Genomic DNA, 18,235 nt, shown 5'->3' on the forward strand with positions numbered 1-18,235 from the left:
TTACCTTACAAACACAAATTCTTTTTAATACTCCACACTCTTAAATATAAGCAAGATTACCAATGATTGCCAGGCAGTTAAAGAAAGTCTGTAACATGAAAGATTAAACCGAAGAAACAGAAAGCGGAAAGACATATGCAGGGAGACGAAAGCTTCTACAGAGCATATTAATATCCTCAAAGATGTTCCAACAAGGAACAAGGTACTGTCTGTATATATCTACATAAACAAAGGAACAATCAGAGAACCAGCTTGGAGTAATCCTCCATAAATTATGATCAAAAGATAAGACAATTGGGGTTGGGGTACACAAGAAGAGGTAATTCTGGGTCCACCATCTGAGTAGCAGAAATTCCAGAAAGAAAAACCACAGACAGTGAGGCATGGTAGCTCACACCTGTAATCCCAGCACTTTGGGAGGCCAAGGCGAGTGGATCACCTGAGGTCACAAGTTCGAGACCAGCCTGACCAACATGGTGAAACCCTACCTCTACTAAAAATACAAAAAATTAGCCGGGTGTGGGGGCAGGTGCCTGTAATCCCAGTTACTTGGGAGGCTGAGGCAGGAGAACCGCTGAGGCAGGAGAATTGCTTGAACACGGAAGGCAAAGGTTGCAGTGAGCTTAGATGGCGCCATTGCATTCCAGCCTGAGTAACAGGAGTGAAACTCAGTCTTAAAAAAATAAAAAAGAAAAACCACAGACAACCTAAGGAAGAAAATCACTGACAAAGAATTCAAGAAAGTTTCCCAGACATTAAGGACAAGAGTCCACTTGGAAAGGGGACTGGCATGGAAACAGACCTTCACCAAGGCAGTAGTATTAATACATCATTGTGAAATTTTGGAACACTGGTGACAGAAGGGGAAAAAAAAAGTCATATAAAAAGGATCCAGACTCAAAATCACTTCAGACTTCTCTATAGCAATGTTAGATGACAAAGTAACCACACCTTCAAAATTCTGAAGGATATTGATTCTAACATAGAATTTCATACCCAATCAAATCAAGTGTGAGCACATTTTTAGACATGCAGGTACTCCCCCAAAATAAGGTGATAAAAGAAAAGGTTACACAGAAAACAGATCCAACAGAGGAGCAGTGTGGGGAGTGCCCCGGGTGACAGCGACACACCAAGCACAGGGGGAAACCAGTCCAGATTGGGGTGGGTCAAGAATAATAACTGATAAATGATGTGTCATGATCTTTAGATATGACTGGGGATGAATTAGTGACAAATAGAAAACTAAGCAAATAAAAATGCAAGAGGATTACTTTCAGGGAAAAGTTCCATAGTAATCTAGTCTATGATATGACTCAGCTGTGATTATTATGACACTGCCATATTTTTAAAAAGTTTAATCACATCTTAATAATTTAACACTGAATATGATTTAACCAGATTACAATATCAGGGAGATGGGTGAGAGGAAATATATTTATGGTGGGCAGGAGGAAGAGAGGATTCAAAAGATAATGGTGGCCTGGTGCAGTGGCTCACACCTATAATCCTAGCAGGCTGAGGCCGGCGGATCGCTTGAGCCCACGAGTTCAAGACCAGCCTAGGCAACATGGCAAAACCCTGTCTCTACAAAAAAATACAAAAATTAGCTGGTCATGGTGATGCACACCAGTATTTCTAGCTACTCGGGGGTCTGATGTGGGAGAATCACCTGAGCCCGGGGAGGTCGAGGTTTCAGTAAGCCATGATTGTGCCATTGCACTCCCGCCTGAGGGAGAGTGAGACCGTCTTAAAACAAGCAAACAAAAAACCGTCAAGGAAAAGCATGAAAACATGTTCATATTAAGACATGGAGGTAAATACAAACAAATCAGCCAAGAGTTGGAAAGACTATCGTGAGACAAGGAAAGTGGGGTAAAGGCAGGGTAGGAGGGCTACTGTCTTTCATAATAAACCTTACGGAACAACTTGTTTTCAGTATGCGTTAACTGATTTTTCCCCCTAAGATGCAGGATATAAAACTGTTTACAAAGCTACATATTTTAGATTGATCCCCCTTCACTTTTCAGGATCTAGGTAGGGTTATAGCCAGTTTCCACTATGTGGAGAATCTGCAAGGCTGGAGATCCTGTATGGGTCCAGGGTGAACTACATCAAAAGTAGTTTTTGGGATCGAGGATGCAGTTCACTATTATTAAGTGTGATGTATTATTATTCAAAGTACTGTTTACTGTGAAAGTATGATGAATTCAGTAATGGTTATACTAAAATAACATATTTAAGTACAGAGTCAAAATATGGCTCCAGGTCTCCTTAGATAGAATACTTAAGAATTGCTGGGGACAAGGGAATTGTTTAAAATGCAGATTCCTGGGCCCCACTCCAGGCATGGGGCTTGCAGTCTTCATTTCTAACAAGATCCTTAGCTGCTGTTGAAAACTACTGCTTTCATTTGTTTTGTTTTTTTAAGAGACAGGGTCTCGCTGTCATCCAGGCTGGAGTGCAGTGGTGCAATTACAGCTTACTACAGCCTTAATCTCCTGGCCTCACGTGGTCCTCCTGCCTCAACCTCCGGGGTAGCTGGGACTGCAGGCGTCAGCTGTACTAGGCTACTTTTCAATTTTTTATAGAGATGGGGTCTTGCTTTGTTGCCCAAGTTAGTCCCAAACTCCTAGGTTCAAGTGATCCTCCCGTCTTGACCTCCCACAGTGCTGGCATTATAGGCGTGGGGCACCATGTTTGGCCTGAAGCCCTACTTTAAATGCCTATTGTATCTGACCAACTCACTGATGCTTATTCCTCAGAAGAATACCAGTTCTGTAACCTCCAAGCAGTATCATAAGACAAAGCTTATTAGAAACTCAGTGACGCCAGGTTAACTAATGTGCTGGATTTTTTTTTTCCTCCTCTTCCATTACTTGAACAATCTGTTCAACGAGCAATATTCTAAAGCCAATAATTGATCACTTTTCCTCTTGATGCTTATACTGTAGCTCATACCGTACTGAATCCCTGGCAAGACCTCTTTTTGGTTATTTGATCTTTTTAGGCTGCTTTTCCAATTTCTGTGTTTCTGTCACAATTATTCACCCTGTGTATCTCACACTCTTTACTACTACTTATGTTTCTTTAAAGACAAAGTCTTGCTCTTTTGCCCAGGCTGGAGTACAGTGGCAAGGTCATAGCTCACTGCAGCCTCACACTCCCAGGCTCAAGTGATCCTCCCTCCTCAGCCTCCCAAGTAGTGAGGACTACAGGTGTGCACCACCATGCTGAATTAATTTTTAAATTTTTTTGTAGAGACAGGGTCTCACTATGTCTCGCAGGCTGGTTTTGAACTCCTCTCAATCCTCTACCTCAGCCTCCCAGAGTGCTGGAAGCAAGCCACTGTGCCCAGCTGCTGGTCACCCTTTCTACACTAAAAACTATGGATGTGTCAATCAATGCTGAGATGCTCTGATAAGCTCCCAAGAATCTGTTTCCCCAAATCACCACAAAACTGCTTGTGTAGCCAGTATAGGAGCCAAGGAAGTTGGCCACTAGGATCCCCTGAATTACTTTTTTTTTTTTTTGAGATGCAGTCTCGCTGTTGCCCAGGCTGGAGTGCAGTGGTGCAATCTCTGCTCACTGCAACGTCCACCTTCTGGGTTCAAGTGATTCTTCTGCCTCAGCCTCCCGAGTATCTGGGACTACAGGTACACGCCACCACGCCCGGCTAATTTTTGTATTTTTTGTAGACATGGGGTTTCACCATATCGGCCAAACTCCCGACTTAGTGACTTGCCCGCCCTGGCCTCCCAAAGTGCTGGGATTACATGCGTGAGCCACCGAGCCCGGCCCCTGAATTACCTATGACTTTATCAAGGGACAGGGTCACCTGCATTCTTAAAGCTGAGCTGATAACAATTCCACAAATGTTAACTGAACAAAGTGCCACACTAAGTGCCCGTGTCTGAAGATGAAAGAGACACAATCTGTGTGTTCTCGGAGCTTCTCCAAGGTGAACTCTTCTGGGGCTTAACCTGCAACTGGCCAGGAACAGCAGCTTAAACTCTCATCAATAGCTGTGCTATTTCAAAGTACTGGCATTCTCCCAGGACACCCCCCAGGGTGTCAAAATTTAGCCAAAGCAAACTCCAAATGAATACAAAGTCCTTATTTTCTCAAAGGAAAAAAACAAAACAAAACAGAACAAAAAACCCCCCAGATTTATTTAGCTTCAACATTTCCCCTGATCTAAAGAGAAAAATGTCAAAAGATACCTAGGACATATACACAAGCACCCACCCTCCAGTGAACTCAGATAACCTGAAAGAAAAAAGGGCAAAGGTCTGTTCAGCGGAGAAAATTATCTTCGTTTTTGAAAGATGTTTCCACGTCCCATTCCACGTCCTCTTCCTCTTGCAGCCACTGAAAGGGAAGAAGAGAAAACAGGAGGCCAGGTCAGCGTGGTCAGTGAATGCTCATAGCACAGAGTAGCCAGGGCCTAGGACACCAGTTAGAAGGGTTCTGAAGGGTTACCTGGTCCAACATCACCCTGGCCATGGCATTTCCGACACCCCCCGCCTTTTTGAGACAGACTCCCACTCTGTCGCCCAGGCTGGAGTGCAGTAGCATGATCTTGGCTCACTGAAACCTCTACCTCCCAGGATCAGGTGATTCTTGTGTCTCAGCCTCCTGAGTAGCTGGGGACTACAGGCGTGAGCCACAACACCTAGCTAATTTCCTGTATTTTTAGTAGAGACAGGGTTTCACCATGTTGGCCAGGCTGCTATCGAACTCCTGACCTCAGGTGATACGCCCACCTCGGCCTCCCAAAGTGTCAGGATTACAGACGTGAGCCACCACACCCGGCTGACAGCCACTGCATTTCAGAGCGGGGATGGAGGCAGAGGGGCAGGGGCTGGGGACTGGCATCAGAGCAGGAGGTAGTACCACACTCTTGCCTTCCAGTCCCACACTGCTCTCTCCAAGAGGCTGGGAGGTAGCATGCTGAGGGCAAAGAAGGTGGTCTGAGAGCTACAGAAGAGAAATCCCTGGGGCTGGCCTTGGCTGAGCTAAAAAACATAGATGTACTGAATTCATTTTTTCAATTCTGAAACAAATATACTTAAGTGTTAACATGTGTTAGATCTGGGAGAAGGGTTATTTTTTGTATTTTTTTCTGAGAAAAGAATTATTTCAGGCTAGGTACAGTGGCTCATGTCTGTAACCCCAGGCCTTTGCGAGGCCAAGGCAGGCAGATCACTTGAGGTCAGAAGTTCGAGACCAGACTGGCCAACTTGGCAAAACCCCATCTCTACTGAACACACAAAAATTAGCTGCACGTGGTGGTATGCGCCTGTAATCCCAGTTACCTGGGAGGCTGAGGCAAGAGAATCACTTGAACCTAGGAGTCGGAAGAGGTCTCAGTGAGCTGAGATCGAGCCACCGCACTGCAGCCTGGGCGATGGAGACTGAGTCTCAAAAAAAAAAAAAAAAATTCACAGTAGCAAAAAGAAAACACTCTCCATATCAACAGCATGATAAGACTGTTGTTCTCCTCTGTAACCCAGGGGTTCTAGGAGAAGCCAGGGTTTGAAGGACAGATAAAATTTTTTTTTTTTTTTTTTTGAGATGGAGTCTAGCTCTGTCACTCAGGCTGGAGTGCACTAGCATAATCTTGCCTCACTGCCACCTCCACCTCCCGGGTTCAAGCGATTCTCCTGCCTCAGCCTCCCGAGTAGCTGGGACTACTGGGACCCACCACCACGCCCGGCTAATTTTTGTATTTTTAGTAAAGACAGGGTTTCACTGTGTTGGCCAGGCTGGTCTCAAACTTCTGACTTCATGATCTGCCCACCTCAGCCTCCCAAATGCTGGGATTACAGGCATGAGCCACTGTGCCCGGCCCCTCACACTATTTTATCTTTAAACTCGAGCTCTCATCCATGGTTCCCGGCTCATAACTCCTATAGTCCTCGTGATAGTCTTTTGTTACAACGTTGGGGCACTTTAGGCCTCAGAAGCAGGACTCGGGTGACAGAATCTCTCTCTTGAAATTTCTCCTGCCCCCCTTTCACCTGCCCAAGGCCAGACCCTAATCTGAGTGTGGGTCATAAGAGCTCACCCCAGAGAAAGCTCCTGCCCTATACCCTGGAGGAACAGATGCTGCACAGAGAGGCCAAAAAGAGTCTGGACAGGCCTTGCGGGGTCTCCCCACCCCGTCTCTTCGTATTAGATCACACCCTTTTTGTCTAATGGCATTTCCACATGGTTGTCCATCCTTTAACCATGTCAATCCAATGAAGTCTCCATAAAAGGCCCAAGAGGACAGGGTTAGGGGAGCTTCGGGACAGCTGACCACGCGCAGCCTGACAGGAAGGTGAACAAGAACTCATCCATGTGCCGGGAAGAAACTCCATGGGGATAGAAGCTCTTGTGCTTGGGACCCTTCCAGATCTCACCCTACGCATCTCTTCATGCGGCTGTTTACTTGTAGCCCATAAAATATCCTTTGTTATACACCAGTAAACTTAAGTATGTGATTCCCGAATTGTGTGAGCTACTCCAGCAATTAATCGAACCCAAGGAGGGAGAAGTGAGAACCCTGACTGAAGCTATTCAGATGTTCTGGAGGCCTGTGCTTATGAATAATAGTGGGGGGTGCAGGCGCAGTCTTGTGGGACTGAGCCCTCAACCTGTGGTTTTTCAGGCTATCTCCAGGTAGACAGTGTCAGAACTGAAGGACACCCAGCTGGTGTCTACTGTGGAACTGACTGCTTGCTTGGTCACAGAAGTCTTCTTTGTTGATGGTTGTGTTGTGAGAGGAGAGGAAAAACACAGTTTGACTTTTTTCCTCCCACATACATAAAACATGTATAGCAGCTACAGATACCAATGCCTTCCCTGGCTGCAAACCTTTTTTATCAACACTAAGACAGTTTCCAAGGGCCGCAATTACTTTGTGGCCTAATCTAATCAACATGACAGAACTTTTCATGAACCTAATATAAAACCAAATTAGGCTAACCAAGAAGCAAGGCCAGACTAGCGGAATGGGAAAAGGACAGTCCCACTTTTGGAATGTACTAAAAGGCGGCTTTATTTCTGAAAACGGAGCTCCACTATCAGATCTCCCTAACTACATGCAGGGTGTCCATCCATAAGACCCAGTTTTGCTAGGAAATGCGGCTGTCACACTCCACGAGTCAGCTCATGTGCTCCGGATTGTGTGCTCGGCAAACTAGACGAGGGCAAGCTGTCCCACACCTCTCACACAGAACTTCTAGAAAGAAGGGCCTCTCTGGGTGTGGTGGTTCACACTGGTAATCCCAGCCCTTTAGGAGGCTGACGCAGGTAGATCATGTGAGGTCAGGAGTTCGAGACCAGCCTGACCAACATGGTGAAATCCCATCTCTACTAAAAATACAAAAATAAATAAATAAAATAAATTAAAAATAATTAGCTGGGCATGGCAGTGCACACCTGTAATCTCAGCTACTTCAAAGGCGGAGGCAGGAGAACTGCTTGAACCTGGGAGGCAGAAGCTGCAGTGAGCTGAGATCACGCCACCACACTCCAGCCTGGGTGATAAAGCAAGACTCTGTCTCAAAAAAATAAAATAAAAAAAGGTCCTCCTAGAAATTTATTATAGGAGATTCATCAACCCTTTCACTTAAGACAGTATTCCAGATGCAGCAAGACAGAGAAGGCCAGGCAAAGCCTCATGGCCCCACAGGATCTCTCCATGCTGCAAGGGGAAGGGGTGGCAGTGGATGTGGAGAGAGCAGAGGTCAAGCCCTCTCTGTTCCCAGGCAGTAAGAGGGCCCCTTTCTACAAGACACAAGACAAACCTGTATTTTAAAACCTGTGCATGAAGAGCACCTACCTTGGGCCTTGAGAATAGCAGCTTTTCCTCGGCCAGCCCCTGAGCCTTGGTTTTTATTTTTCATGCTCTTTAACATTGGTGCATTCTTCAGCATGTCAGGCAAAATCAGAAAGCGGATTTTGCTGCCACGGATGTATACCTGCTCCAGCTGTGCCACTCGGCCATCTCTGTATGTGACTGTGATGTTGGACATCTAGAAGGAAATCAGTGGCTAATCAATTAACAGTCAACAGCACCAGTGGTGGGGAGGGCCTTGACTGGTGGGAGGCGGAAGTCCAGAAAAGCAGACTGACATTGTGAGAAAGCTGGTGAATTACACAGCAATCATCAGTACTAACTATGTACACTAGGGACTGCACTGAGCACTTTACCTAAACAGTTCTCACAACACCTCCAGCGTGGGTATGAGCGCTCCCATTTTTTTTGAGACGGAGTTTCGCTCTTGTTGCCCAGGTTGGAGTGCAATGACGCGGTCTCGGCTCACTACAACCTCTGCCTCCCAGGTTCAAGCGATTCTCTTGCTTCAGCCTCCCGAGTAGCTGGGATTACAGGCATGCGTCACCATGTCCGGCTAATTTTGTATTTTTAGTAGAGGCGGGTTTCAACAGGTTGGTCAGGCTCGTCTCGAACTCCTGACCTCAGGTGATCTGCCCGCCTCGGCCTCCCAAAGTGTTAGGATTACAGGCGTGAGCCACTGTGCCCAGCCGAGTGCTCCCATTTTTACAGGTTAAAAAAACCAAAGCAGTTATCCAAGGTCAAACAGCAGAAATGCAGGGAACTCCAGATTCGAACCAGTTGGCCTAGCTTCAGAGCCCTGGCTGTGCAGCAAAGATGTGAAGAGCTCTTGAAGGTGCTAAACTCTAACTAAAACAGCTTCAAACTGCTGGTCCAAACTGTCTTCCCCTGCATTGCCTGGCACTCAGATTTCAAAGGCATCATGAAGGTCACGAGTATATACCAGATGTGGTTCTGACCCTCCAGAGTGCATACTCTAGAATGTGAGACAGAACCCTATAGCTTGGGTGACTAGGGACTGAGAAATGGAGGTGGTACCACAGGGCCTACACAAAGGGCCTGAAATTACTGGAGGGGTATGAGGCAACAGCTTGCACAAGGAAAAGAGCAGGCACTGGACAGGGTCATTACTTCAGATAAGAGTCAAGTTTATCAATAGAGGAAAGATCAATAGGGTTAAGGCAGCACTTAGGAAAGATAAATGTGTCAACAAGGATAGACGGTAGGATGGACAAATGAGGAGCCTGAAGGTGAGACCAGCTTGGCATGGGAGGGTGATACCAATCTGCCAGCATCAACCTCAACAAGTACCACGTTTACAGAAAAAGCAGCTCACTGTATAAACCTTCTAAAGGGAGAGGACTATAATTTATTCAGAATGGGTCAGCCCATGTTGTAGAGAGATGGGCTGTCTCCCAGATTTCTGTCTAGCTAGATGCCATCTTATACTCATTCATTCTTTTCCTCAAGTGCTAACAGGCCACCCAGCCTCTGCTTGAACACTCAGCGAGAAAAGAACAACTATGGGCCGGGTGTGGTGGCTCATGTCTGTAATATCAACACTTTGGGAGGTCAAGGTGGGAGGATCACTTGAGCCCAGGAGTTTTGAGACCAGCCTGGGCAACACAGTGAGACCTCATCTGTACAAAAATTAGCTGGGTGTGGTGGCACGTGCCTGTAGTCCAGCTACTCGGGAAGCTGAGGTGAAAGGATCACTTGGTTCTGGGAGGTTGAGGCTGCAGGGAACTGTGATGGAGCCACTGCACCCCAGCCTGGGCCACAGAGCAAGATTCTCTCAAAAAGCAAACAAACATAACTATGCTCTGGGGCCACCCCTGTGGTATATGAGCAGTTTCTAGAGGAATGGTTTCTAGAGCTTCCACCCACTATCCCTGTTCTACCTTCAGAGGCACCAGGGCTCCAGTTTCCCATAAATCTTCTGCTCTAGGCTCCTCACTCCCAGCCTGTTATCAAATTTTCATCCAGTTCCCAAGTCCTTACCAATCCTTTTCTTCCCCTGAAGAATACCATAACCTCTAGTGCCACAAATGAACACCAGGTATGGTTAGACTACCCAAGAGAGAAACTGGATACAACTCAGGCTCACCTGAATCTGCTGACAATTGAAATGTGTTTTGGGGCTGGGTGCGGGGGTTCATGCCTATAATCCCAGCACTTTGGGAGGCCAAGGTGGGTGGATCACCTGAGGTCAGGAGTTTGAGACCAGTCTGGCAAACATGGTGAAACCCCATCTCTACTAAAAATACAAAAATTAGCTCGGTATGGTGGCAAACACCTACTTGGGAGGCTGAGGCAGGAGAAAATCACTTGAACCCAGGAGGTACAGGTTGCAGTGAGCTAAGATCACACCACTGTATTCCAGCCTGGGCAACAGAGCGAGACTCCGTCTCAAAAAAAAAAAAAAAAAAACAGGTGTTTTGGAGACTGTGCCACACTCATGACTCTGTAAAATAGACCTAAAGACCTATAGGTGAGATCCAGCTCTGCCATTTGTCAGAAGTGTAACCCCAGATACATCTCCAGGCTTCTCTGAGCCTCCGTTCCCTCACCTACAAAGCTGAGGAAAATACAAGACGACAAAGCCAACATTTACTGAACACTTATTAGACATCAAGTGCTGGCCCAGGTGATTTCCCCACAGCAGCTCATGTCACCCCACAAAATCCTACAAGGTAAAGAGATGAAGTGACATAGCCATTCAGAGGCAGATCTGTCCCCAGAAATCCATGCCCTTTCCCCCTATTCTCCTGCTTGAGGTCACACCATGCTTACATGGCCTGGCTGGAGTTTGAACCCAGTTCTGTCTAACTCACACTCTTAACCACTGCATCTGATCACACCTCCTGAAATTGTTAAAAAGTAAACTAGGCCAGGCGCAATGGTTCATGCCTGTAATCCCAGCACTTTCGGAGGCCAAGGTGGGAGGACTGCTTGAGGTCAGGAGTTTGAGACCAGCCTGGGAAACATAGCAAGAACCCATCTCTACAAAAATTTTTAACAATTAGCCAGGTGTGGTGGTGCATGCCTGCAGTCCCAGCTACTTGGGAGGCTGAGGTGGGAGGATGGCTGGAGCCCAGGAGTTCAAGGGTACAGTGAGCTATGATTACAATACTGCATTCCAGCCTGGGCAACAGAGTAAGACCCTGTCAAAAAAACAAACAAACAAACAAACCAAAGTAAACAAGCTAAAGTATGTCTAAATGCTGTCTCTATTGCCTAACACACAATAGAGACTCAGTAAATGCTAAATCTGATTGACAGTTAAAATGTGTTTTGGGAGTTGTGCCACTGCTAAGCCATACTCCCTCCAGCACATAGGGGCACATCTCACTCCTTTCCTGACAGAAGCCGTTGCATAAGTCCAACAAGACTTAATCTAGGCATTTCCATAAATGAACTATGTCCTGGCTGAAGCAGGAGAGTCCAGTGTCATCTGACTCCTATTTTAACCCTAACAATCAGGCTCACTACTGCTCTCGCTTTCCCTGCAGCAATGGCTGAGAACAGCTTGCTGTGGACAAAACCCCACAGTCGGCCAGGCGCGGTGGCTCACGCCTGTAATCCCAGCACTTTGGGAGGCCGAGGCGGGCGGATCACAAGGTCAGGAGATCAAGACCACGGTGAAACCCCGTCTCTACTAAAAATTACAAAAAATAAGCCGGGCGCGGTTGTGGGCGCCTGTAGTCCCAGCTACTCGGGAGGCTGAGGCAGGAGAATGGCGTGAACCCGGGAGGCGGAGCTTGCAGTGAGCCGAGATCGCGCCACTGCACTCCAGCCTGGGCGACAGAGCGAGACTCCGTCTCAAAAAAAAAAAAAAACCCCACAGTCTAACGACACACACGCCTGCTAGAGCTTGCTAATAAGCCTGAGCTGTGTTTGTATGAGAAGCCAAAGGCAGCAACTTTTGAATGAACCAGATCTTAATCAAATCCAGGCAGGAAAACCCAGTTTAATCAACTTTCCTCAACAGCCACAATGAAACACAGATGGTATAAGCCAGGTACTCAACTGAAATGACATCCTGAGTGGGAGAGAGAGAAATAATTTTTGTAGCACAAAGCGATGGGACTTTCTTAGATACCCAGGGCCAAGATGGAGAAAGTTAGCTCCAGGACTGTGAAGGTGCGTTGGGGTGTCTCAGGCATGTCAATACACCAGAAATGCATTCTTTAGGACAATTTCACACATAAACAAAGGCAGAGGCACTTGGTTGCCACTGCTATAATAGGAATACCAACTGATGCCATCTACCTATCTTTGTTCTTAGGAAATACAAAAGTATTATGGGGTAGAGGAGTATGATGAATGCAATCCACTCACAAACAGTACAGGGAGAAAAGTATATGATAAGTTTAAAAAACTGGTTTTCCTTCAACCTAGAGGGCTAGGTGTCTAAAGAAATTCAACCACATTGAATTCAGAGATTTCAAAAACTTTCCTAGCAATAGTTATGGGCAATTTTCTGATCCAATCATGTGAGAGCTTCTTTCGGGTTCTCATTTTTATACAGTGACACAATACTATATTCCATACAGAGACCATTTTTCCAAAGACGGCTATTATGCCACAGCCAAGAAAACAGATTTCAAACAGTCCCATCAGCGATTGGGTGGTCATGTCAAAGCCCCAAAAGCACAACGTCTGCCTGTGCAGAGTTCTGCACCACATTCGCCCATCAAAACTTCTAAGAATTGGCCGGGCGCGGTGGCTCAAGCCTGTAATCCCAGCACTCTGGGAGGCCGAGGCGGGCGGATCACGAGGTCAGGAGATCGAGACCATCCTGGCTAACACGGTGAAACCCCGTCTCTACTAAAAAAAAAAAAATACAAAAAAAAACTAGCCGGGCGAGGTGGCGGGCGCCTGTAGTCCCAGCTATTCGGGAGGCTGAGGCAGGAGAATGGCGTAAACCCGGGAGGCGGAGCTTGCAGTGAGCTGAGATCTGGCCACTGCACTCCAGCCCGGGCGACAGAGCGAGACTCCGTCTCAAAAAAAAAAAAAAAAAAAAAACTTCTAAGAATTAAGTCACATTGAATGTAGTGAAATGGGTTTGACCATTACTCTCTGTATTTGCTTGTATCATTTATAATTTGGTTCCATTTTTATAAAATTGGGGACATATTTTGGAGTCTTGTTATTTTTCTCACTTACGCCAACAGTATTTTGACAGACATGCCATATCCTGCAGCACTGGTGACCAGTGCTTGGCTTGCAGCTTGTTGGAACGAGGAGAACAAAAGCTCCCTGCCTTCCCAGCTTAACCTCAGATGCACACCCTATGACCATTTCAGGGACCTCATCCTGAGTTTCATATTACATATTTCCTTTTCTTCCTTAAAAAAAAAAAAAAAAATTATATATATGAGACAGGGTCTCACTATGTTGCCCAGGCTGGTCCCGAACTCTTGGGCTCAAGTGATCCTCCTGGCCCAGCCTCCCAAAGTGCTGGGGTTACAGGCATGAGCCAATACGCCTGGCCATATTTTACATTTTCAAATGTCAAAAACAGTGCTAAGATAACAGGATACCTTAAAACTACTTGAGGGACCATAAACGACAGTGTATTTTGTACAGGGATGTTGTCGAGGATATCATGTAATAGTGTCTCCTGTATCTGACTGCCAGGGAAATCCACACGATTGCTATTTTATTTTATTTTATTTTTTTTTTTTTTTGAGACGGAGTCTCGCTCTGTCGCCCAGGCTGGAGTGCAGTGGCGCGATCTCGGCTCACTGCAAGCTCCGCCTCCCGGGTTCACGCCATTCTCCTGCCTCAGCCTCCCGAGTAGCTGGGACTACAGGCGCCCACAACCGCGCCCGGCTAATTTTTTTTGTATTTTTAGTAGAGACGGGGTTTCACCGTGGTCTCGATCTCCTAACCTTGTGATCCGCCCGCCTCGGCCTCCCAAAGTGCTGGGATTACAGGCGTGAGCCACCGCGCCCGGCCTCGATTGCTATTTTAACTTAAGAACACTGGCCGGGCACGGTGGCTCACACCTGTAATCCCAGCACTTTGGGATGCCGAGGCGGGTGGATCACGAGGTCAGGAGATTGAGACCATCCTGGCTAACACAGTGAAACCCTGTCTCTACTAAAAAAATCAAAAAAAAAAAAATTAGCCGGACGTGGTGGCGGGCACCTGTAGTCCCAGCTACTCAGGGGGCAGAGGCAGGACAATGGCATCAACCTGGGAGGCAGAGCTTGCAGTCAGCTGAGATTGCACCACTGCACTCCAGCCTGGGCAACAGTCCATCTCAAAAACAAAAACAAAAAAGAACGCTACGCTTTTTGGAACTGATGATCTTCCCTGCTTAAGCTTACACTGGAATGTAACTTGATTCAATGTACAGGGATTCAGGTTTACATTTCTGGATACTGACTGCTTGGCTTCATTTTATGTTCTACCCCAGCTTACCTGCACCATGATCTAAATATCTACTTTTATCCTGACATAAATTTTTTTAGAGATAGGGTCTTGCTCTGTCACCCAGGCTGGAGTGCAGTGGTGCAACCAGAGCTTACTGCAGCCTGAACTGCTGGGTGGACTCAAGTGATCCTTTTTGCCTCAGTCTATGGACTAGCTGGACTATAGGCATAAGCCATCACATCCAGATTATTTATTTGTTTATTTATTATTTTTGGAGACAGAGTCTCACTCTGTCACCCAGGCTGGAGTGCAGTGGCACGATTAGTTGGGACTACAGGTGCCCACCACCACACCTGGCTCCTTTTTTTGTATTTTTTTTTAATAGAGACGAGGTTTCACTGTGTTAGCCAGGATGGTCTCGATCTCCTGACCTTGTGATCCGCCCGCCTTGGCCTCCCAAAGTGCTGGGATTACAGGCGTGAGCCACCGCGCCCGGCCCCACATCCAGATAATTTTTAAACCTTTTTTGCTTTTTGGAAGAGACAGGGTCTAACTATTTCTGAAAGGGGATAGAATAAAAAGTAAATACTAAAACCCCAAAACAGGGCAGGTGTGGCTCAGGCCTGTAATTCCAATACTTTAGGAGGCCAAGGTGGGAGGATGGCTTAAGTCCAGGAGTGCAAGACTAGCCTGAGCAACAAAGTGAGATCCTCTATTTATCTTTTCCAAATCTTTGTGGTGTGCGTTTGTGTGTGTGTGTGTGTGTGTGTGAGACCAGGTCTCACTCCGTCGCCCAGGCTGGAGTACAGTGGCACCATCATAGCTCACTGCAGCCTTGACATCCTGGGCTCAAGTAATCCTCCCACCTCAGCCTCCACCTGAATGGCTCGGACTATAGGCGTGTGCCACCACACCCTTATTTTATTTTATTTTTTATTTTATATGTCATGTTATGTTATGTATGTTATTTATGTAATGTTATGTTATGTTATGTTATGTTATGTTAGAGACAAGGTCTTGTCATGTTGCCCAGGTTGATCTTGAACTCCTGGGCTCAAGTGATCCTCCTGCCTCAGCTTCTCAAAGTATTGGGATTATAGGAGTAGCCACCACATTTGGTCCCACTCCACTTTTATAACAGAAAATGTTATTGAAGAAGCAAGGGAAAGTGCTAAGAGGATGTTCTCATTCCCAAAAGGCAGAATGATTGGATCTGGGAAGGACAGACAGTACGGGGCACTGCAGGAGCCATAAGTCTCACAGCCTGAGATATACTGAACAAACTAAACTGTGCTCAGTGTTCATCCACTGCCAGCTTTAGCTACACCACAGTCTGCTGGCTCTTATTCAATGTGCCTAGGTTTTGGTAGATCCAGTGAAGCCTCTACATCCTGTTATGGGCTAAAAAAATCCATTGTTGAAGTCCTAATACCCAGCACCTCAGAATGTGATCATATTTAGAGACAAAAAATCTTTACAGGCCAGATGTGGTGGCTCATGCCTGTAATTCCAGCAGTGTGAGAGACCAAGGCAGGAGGATCACTTGTGGCCAGGAGTTTGAAACCGGCCTGAAAAACATATCAAGACTCCATCTCTACAAAGAAATTTAAAAATTAGCTAGGTGTGGTGGTGCACATTGGTAGTCCTGGATACTTAGAAGGCTGAAGTGAATAGATCTCTTGAGCCCAGAAGTGCAAGGCTGCCATGAGTTATGATCAAACCACTGCACCCCAGCCTGGTCAACAGAGCCAAGGCTTAATCTCCAAAGAAGAAAAAGAAAAAGAAGAAAAGAAAAGAAAAGAAAAGAAAAAAGAAAAGAAAAGAAAAGAAAAAAGGCTGGGTGCAGTGGCTCACGCCTGTAATCCTAGCACTTTGGGAGGCCAAGGTGGGCAGACTGCCTGAGCTCAGGAGTTAGAGACCAGCCTGGGCAACATGATGAGACTCCGTCTGTATTAAAAATACAAAAAAATATTAAAATTAGTGGGGTATGGCAGCCCATGCCTGTAATCCCAGCTACTCGGGAGGCTGAGGCAAGAGAATTGCTTGAACCCAGGAAGGTGGAGGTTGTAGTGCACTGAGATCGTGCCACTGCACTCCTGCCTGGACGACAGAGCAAGATTCTGTCTCAAAAGAAAAGAAAAAAAAAAAAAGGGCTGGGCGCAGTGGCTCACGCCTGTAATCCTAGCACTTGGGAGGTTGAGGCGGGTGGATTGCCTGAGCTCAGGAGTTCGAGACCAGCTTGGGCAACACAGAGAAACCCTATCTCTACTAAAAATACAAAAAATTAGCCGGGCATAGTCGCAGCTACTTGGGAGGCTGAGGCATGAGAACTGCTTGAACCCGGGAGGCAGAGGTTGCAGTGAGTTGAGATTGTGCCACTGCACTCCAGCCTGGACAACAGAGTGAGACTCTGTCTCACAAAAAAAAAAAAAAAAAAAAAAAAGGCAAGCCGGGCATGGTGGCTCACATCTGTAGTCCCAGCACTTTGGGAGGCTGAGACAAGTGGACCACAAGGTCAGGAGTTCGAGACCAGCCTGGCCAATATGGTGAAACCCGTCTCTACTAAAAATACAAAAATTAGCTGACATGGTGGCAGGTGCCTGTAGTCTCAGCTACTTGGGAGGCTGAGGCAGGAGAATCGCTTGAACCTGGAAGGCGGAGGTTGCAGTGAGCCAAGATCGCGCCACTGCACTCCAGCCTGGGCGACAGAGCAAGGCTCCATCTCAAAAAAAAAAAAAAAAAACTTTATTAAAAAAAAAACTTTATGTTAAGAAAAGTCATTAGAGTGGGCCCTATTTCTACATGCCTGGTATCCTTATAAGAAGAGATCTAGACAGAAACACTACAGAGTGAAGACCAAGTGAAGACACAGGGAGAAGAGAGTCATCTATAAGTAAGGAGAGAGGCCTGGAACAGATCCTTCCTTCACATCCCTCAGAAGAAATCAGCCTTGCCAACACCTTGATCTCAGACTTCCAGCCTTCAGATCTAGGAGAAAACAAATTTGTGTTGTCTAAGCTGCCCAATCTGTGAAACTTTGTTATTGGCAGCACTAGCATACAAATACAAGCAGGGAGGCAGGTGGCTGCCCCCCCACCATTGGTCAGGCATGTGACATGCATCTACTCATTTCTTCTGCACTATGGTTCCTTCTGAAGCCAAGGAGCTATTTTTATCCCTGACTTAGAAGAGGGACCAGAGGACGAAGGAGGTCCAAAGCTCACCCCAAGTCACCCTAGGTGGCAGGCTGCAAGCTGATTCCAGGTCTGTCTGACTCCAAGTTCTGTGCACTTTGTGTCACGTGGACTGCATCTCTGAATGGCCACCGAGGTTATCTGGTTAGACACCTTCATGTTATGGATGGGATGACAAAGGCCCTGGAAACCCAGCAGGTTGTCCAAATACATATAGCTAGATGACAAACCCATTAAGATTCACTAACCCAAGTCCTGCATTCTCCTCACCAAATTAAAGTACCTTAAAGTGGATGAGCATGCCTTAAGCCAGAGGTCTGGATATATGAAAGAGAGATGATAAACCTATCTACTGTCAATAGATAAACTGATCTATTGACAATGATGCAATAAACCTGAGTCACCAGAGGTCTACTTCTCTGCATCCAGGGAACTGACCAAGCTTGTCAACCTCGCAGGAAGATGATAGACGCTCAAAGCTACAGAAAAATCACAAATAAATGAATGGCGCAAACCAATAGATGGTCAGGATACCTGACCGTGGTGTAAGACGCTTTACCTCTCTGACCTTCTCATCTGGAAAAAAGCAGTAAACACCATACGTTGAACACTTACAGTATGTGAGGCACCGAGCAGCTATTGCACACATATAGCTCATCTGATCTTTGTAAAAGTCCTGGGGGTGTGGATATTATCCCTGTGGCAGTCTTAAGGGTGTGCTGCTCAGATCTCCCTCCAAAAGAAAACAGGCTATGAGGAGTGAAGGCAGCCGACAATCTCCATCTTTGCAGTCCACCATGGCATTCAACTT

At 46.4% G+C, this 18,235-nt stretch overlaps 1 protein-coding gene across 5 annotated transcripts in view; it reads right to left on the reverse strand.

Moving 5' to 3' along the window:
• The window catches only part of SNRPD3 (small nuclear ribonucleoprotein D3 polypeptide), a 21,120-nt gene continuing 2,885 nt past the window's right edge, over positions 1-18,235 (reverse strand). For 2 of the 5 annotated variants that reach the window (XM_077948556.1, XM_001096170.5), the window contains exons 3-4: positions 7,832-8,024; positions 1-4,371 (exon numbers count right to left, since the gene is read on the reverse strand). In XM_077948556.1, the coding sequence (XP_077804682.1) occupies positions 4,310-4,371; positions 7,832-8,024 (255 nt within the window). In that variant the 3' untranslated portion in view covers positions 1-4,309. The remainder of the gene's footprint in view (positions 4,372-7,831; positions 8,025-18,235) is intronic. The other 3 variants (XR_013398662.1, XR_013398661.1, NM_001194052.2) reach the window with 3 other exon arrangements.

Source organism: Macaca mulatta, chromosome 10 (assembly GCF_049350105.2).
Source record: "Macaca mulatta isolate MMU2019108-1 chromosome 10, T2T-MMU8v2.0, whole genome shotgun sequence".
In the NCBI taxonomy this organism is placed as follows: Eukaryota; Metazoa; Chordata; class Mammalia; order Primates; family Cercopithecidae; genus Macaca; species Macaca mulatta.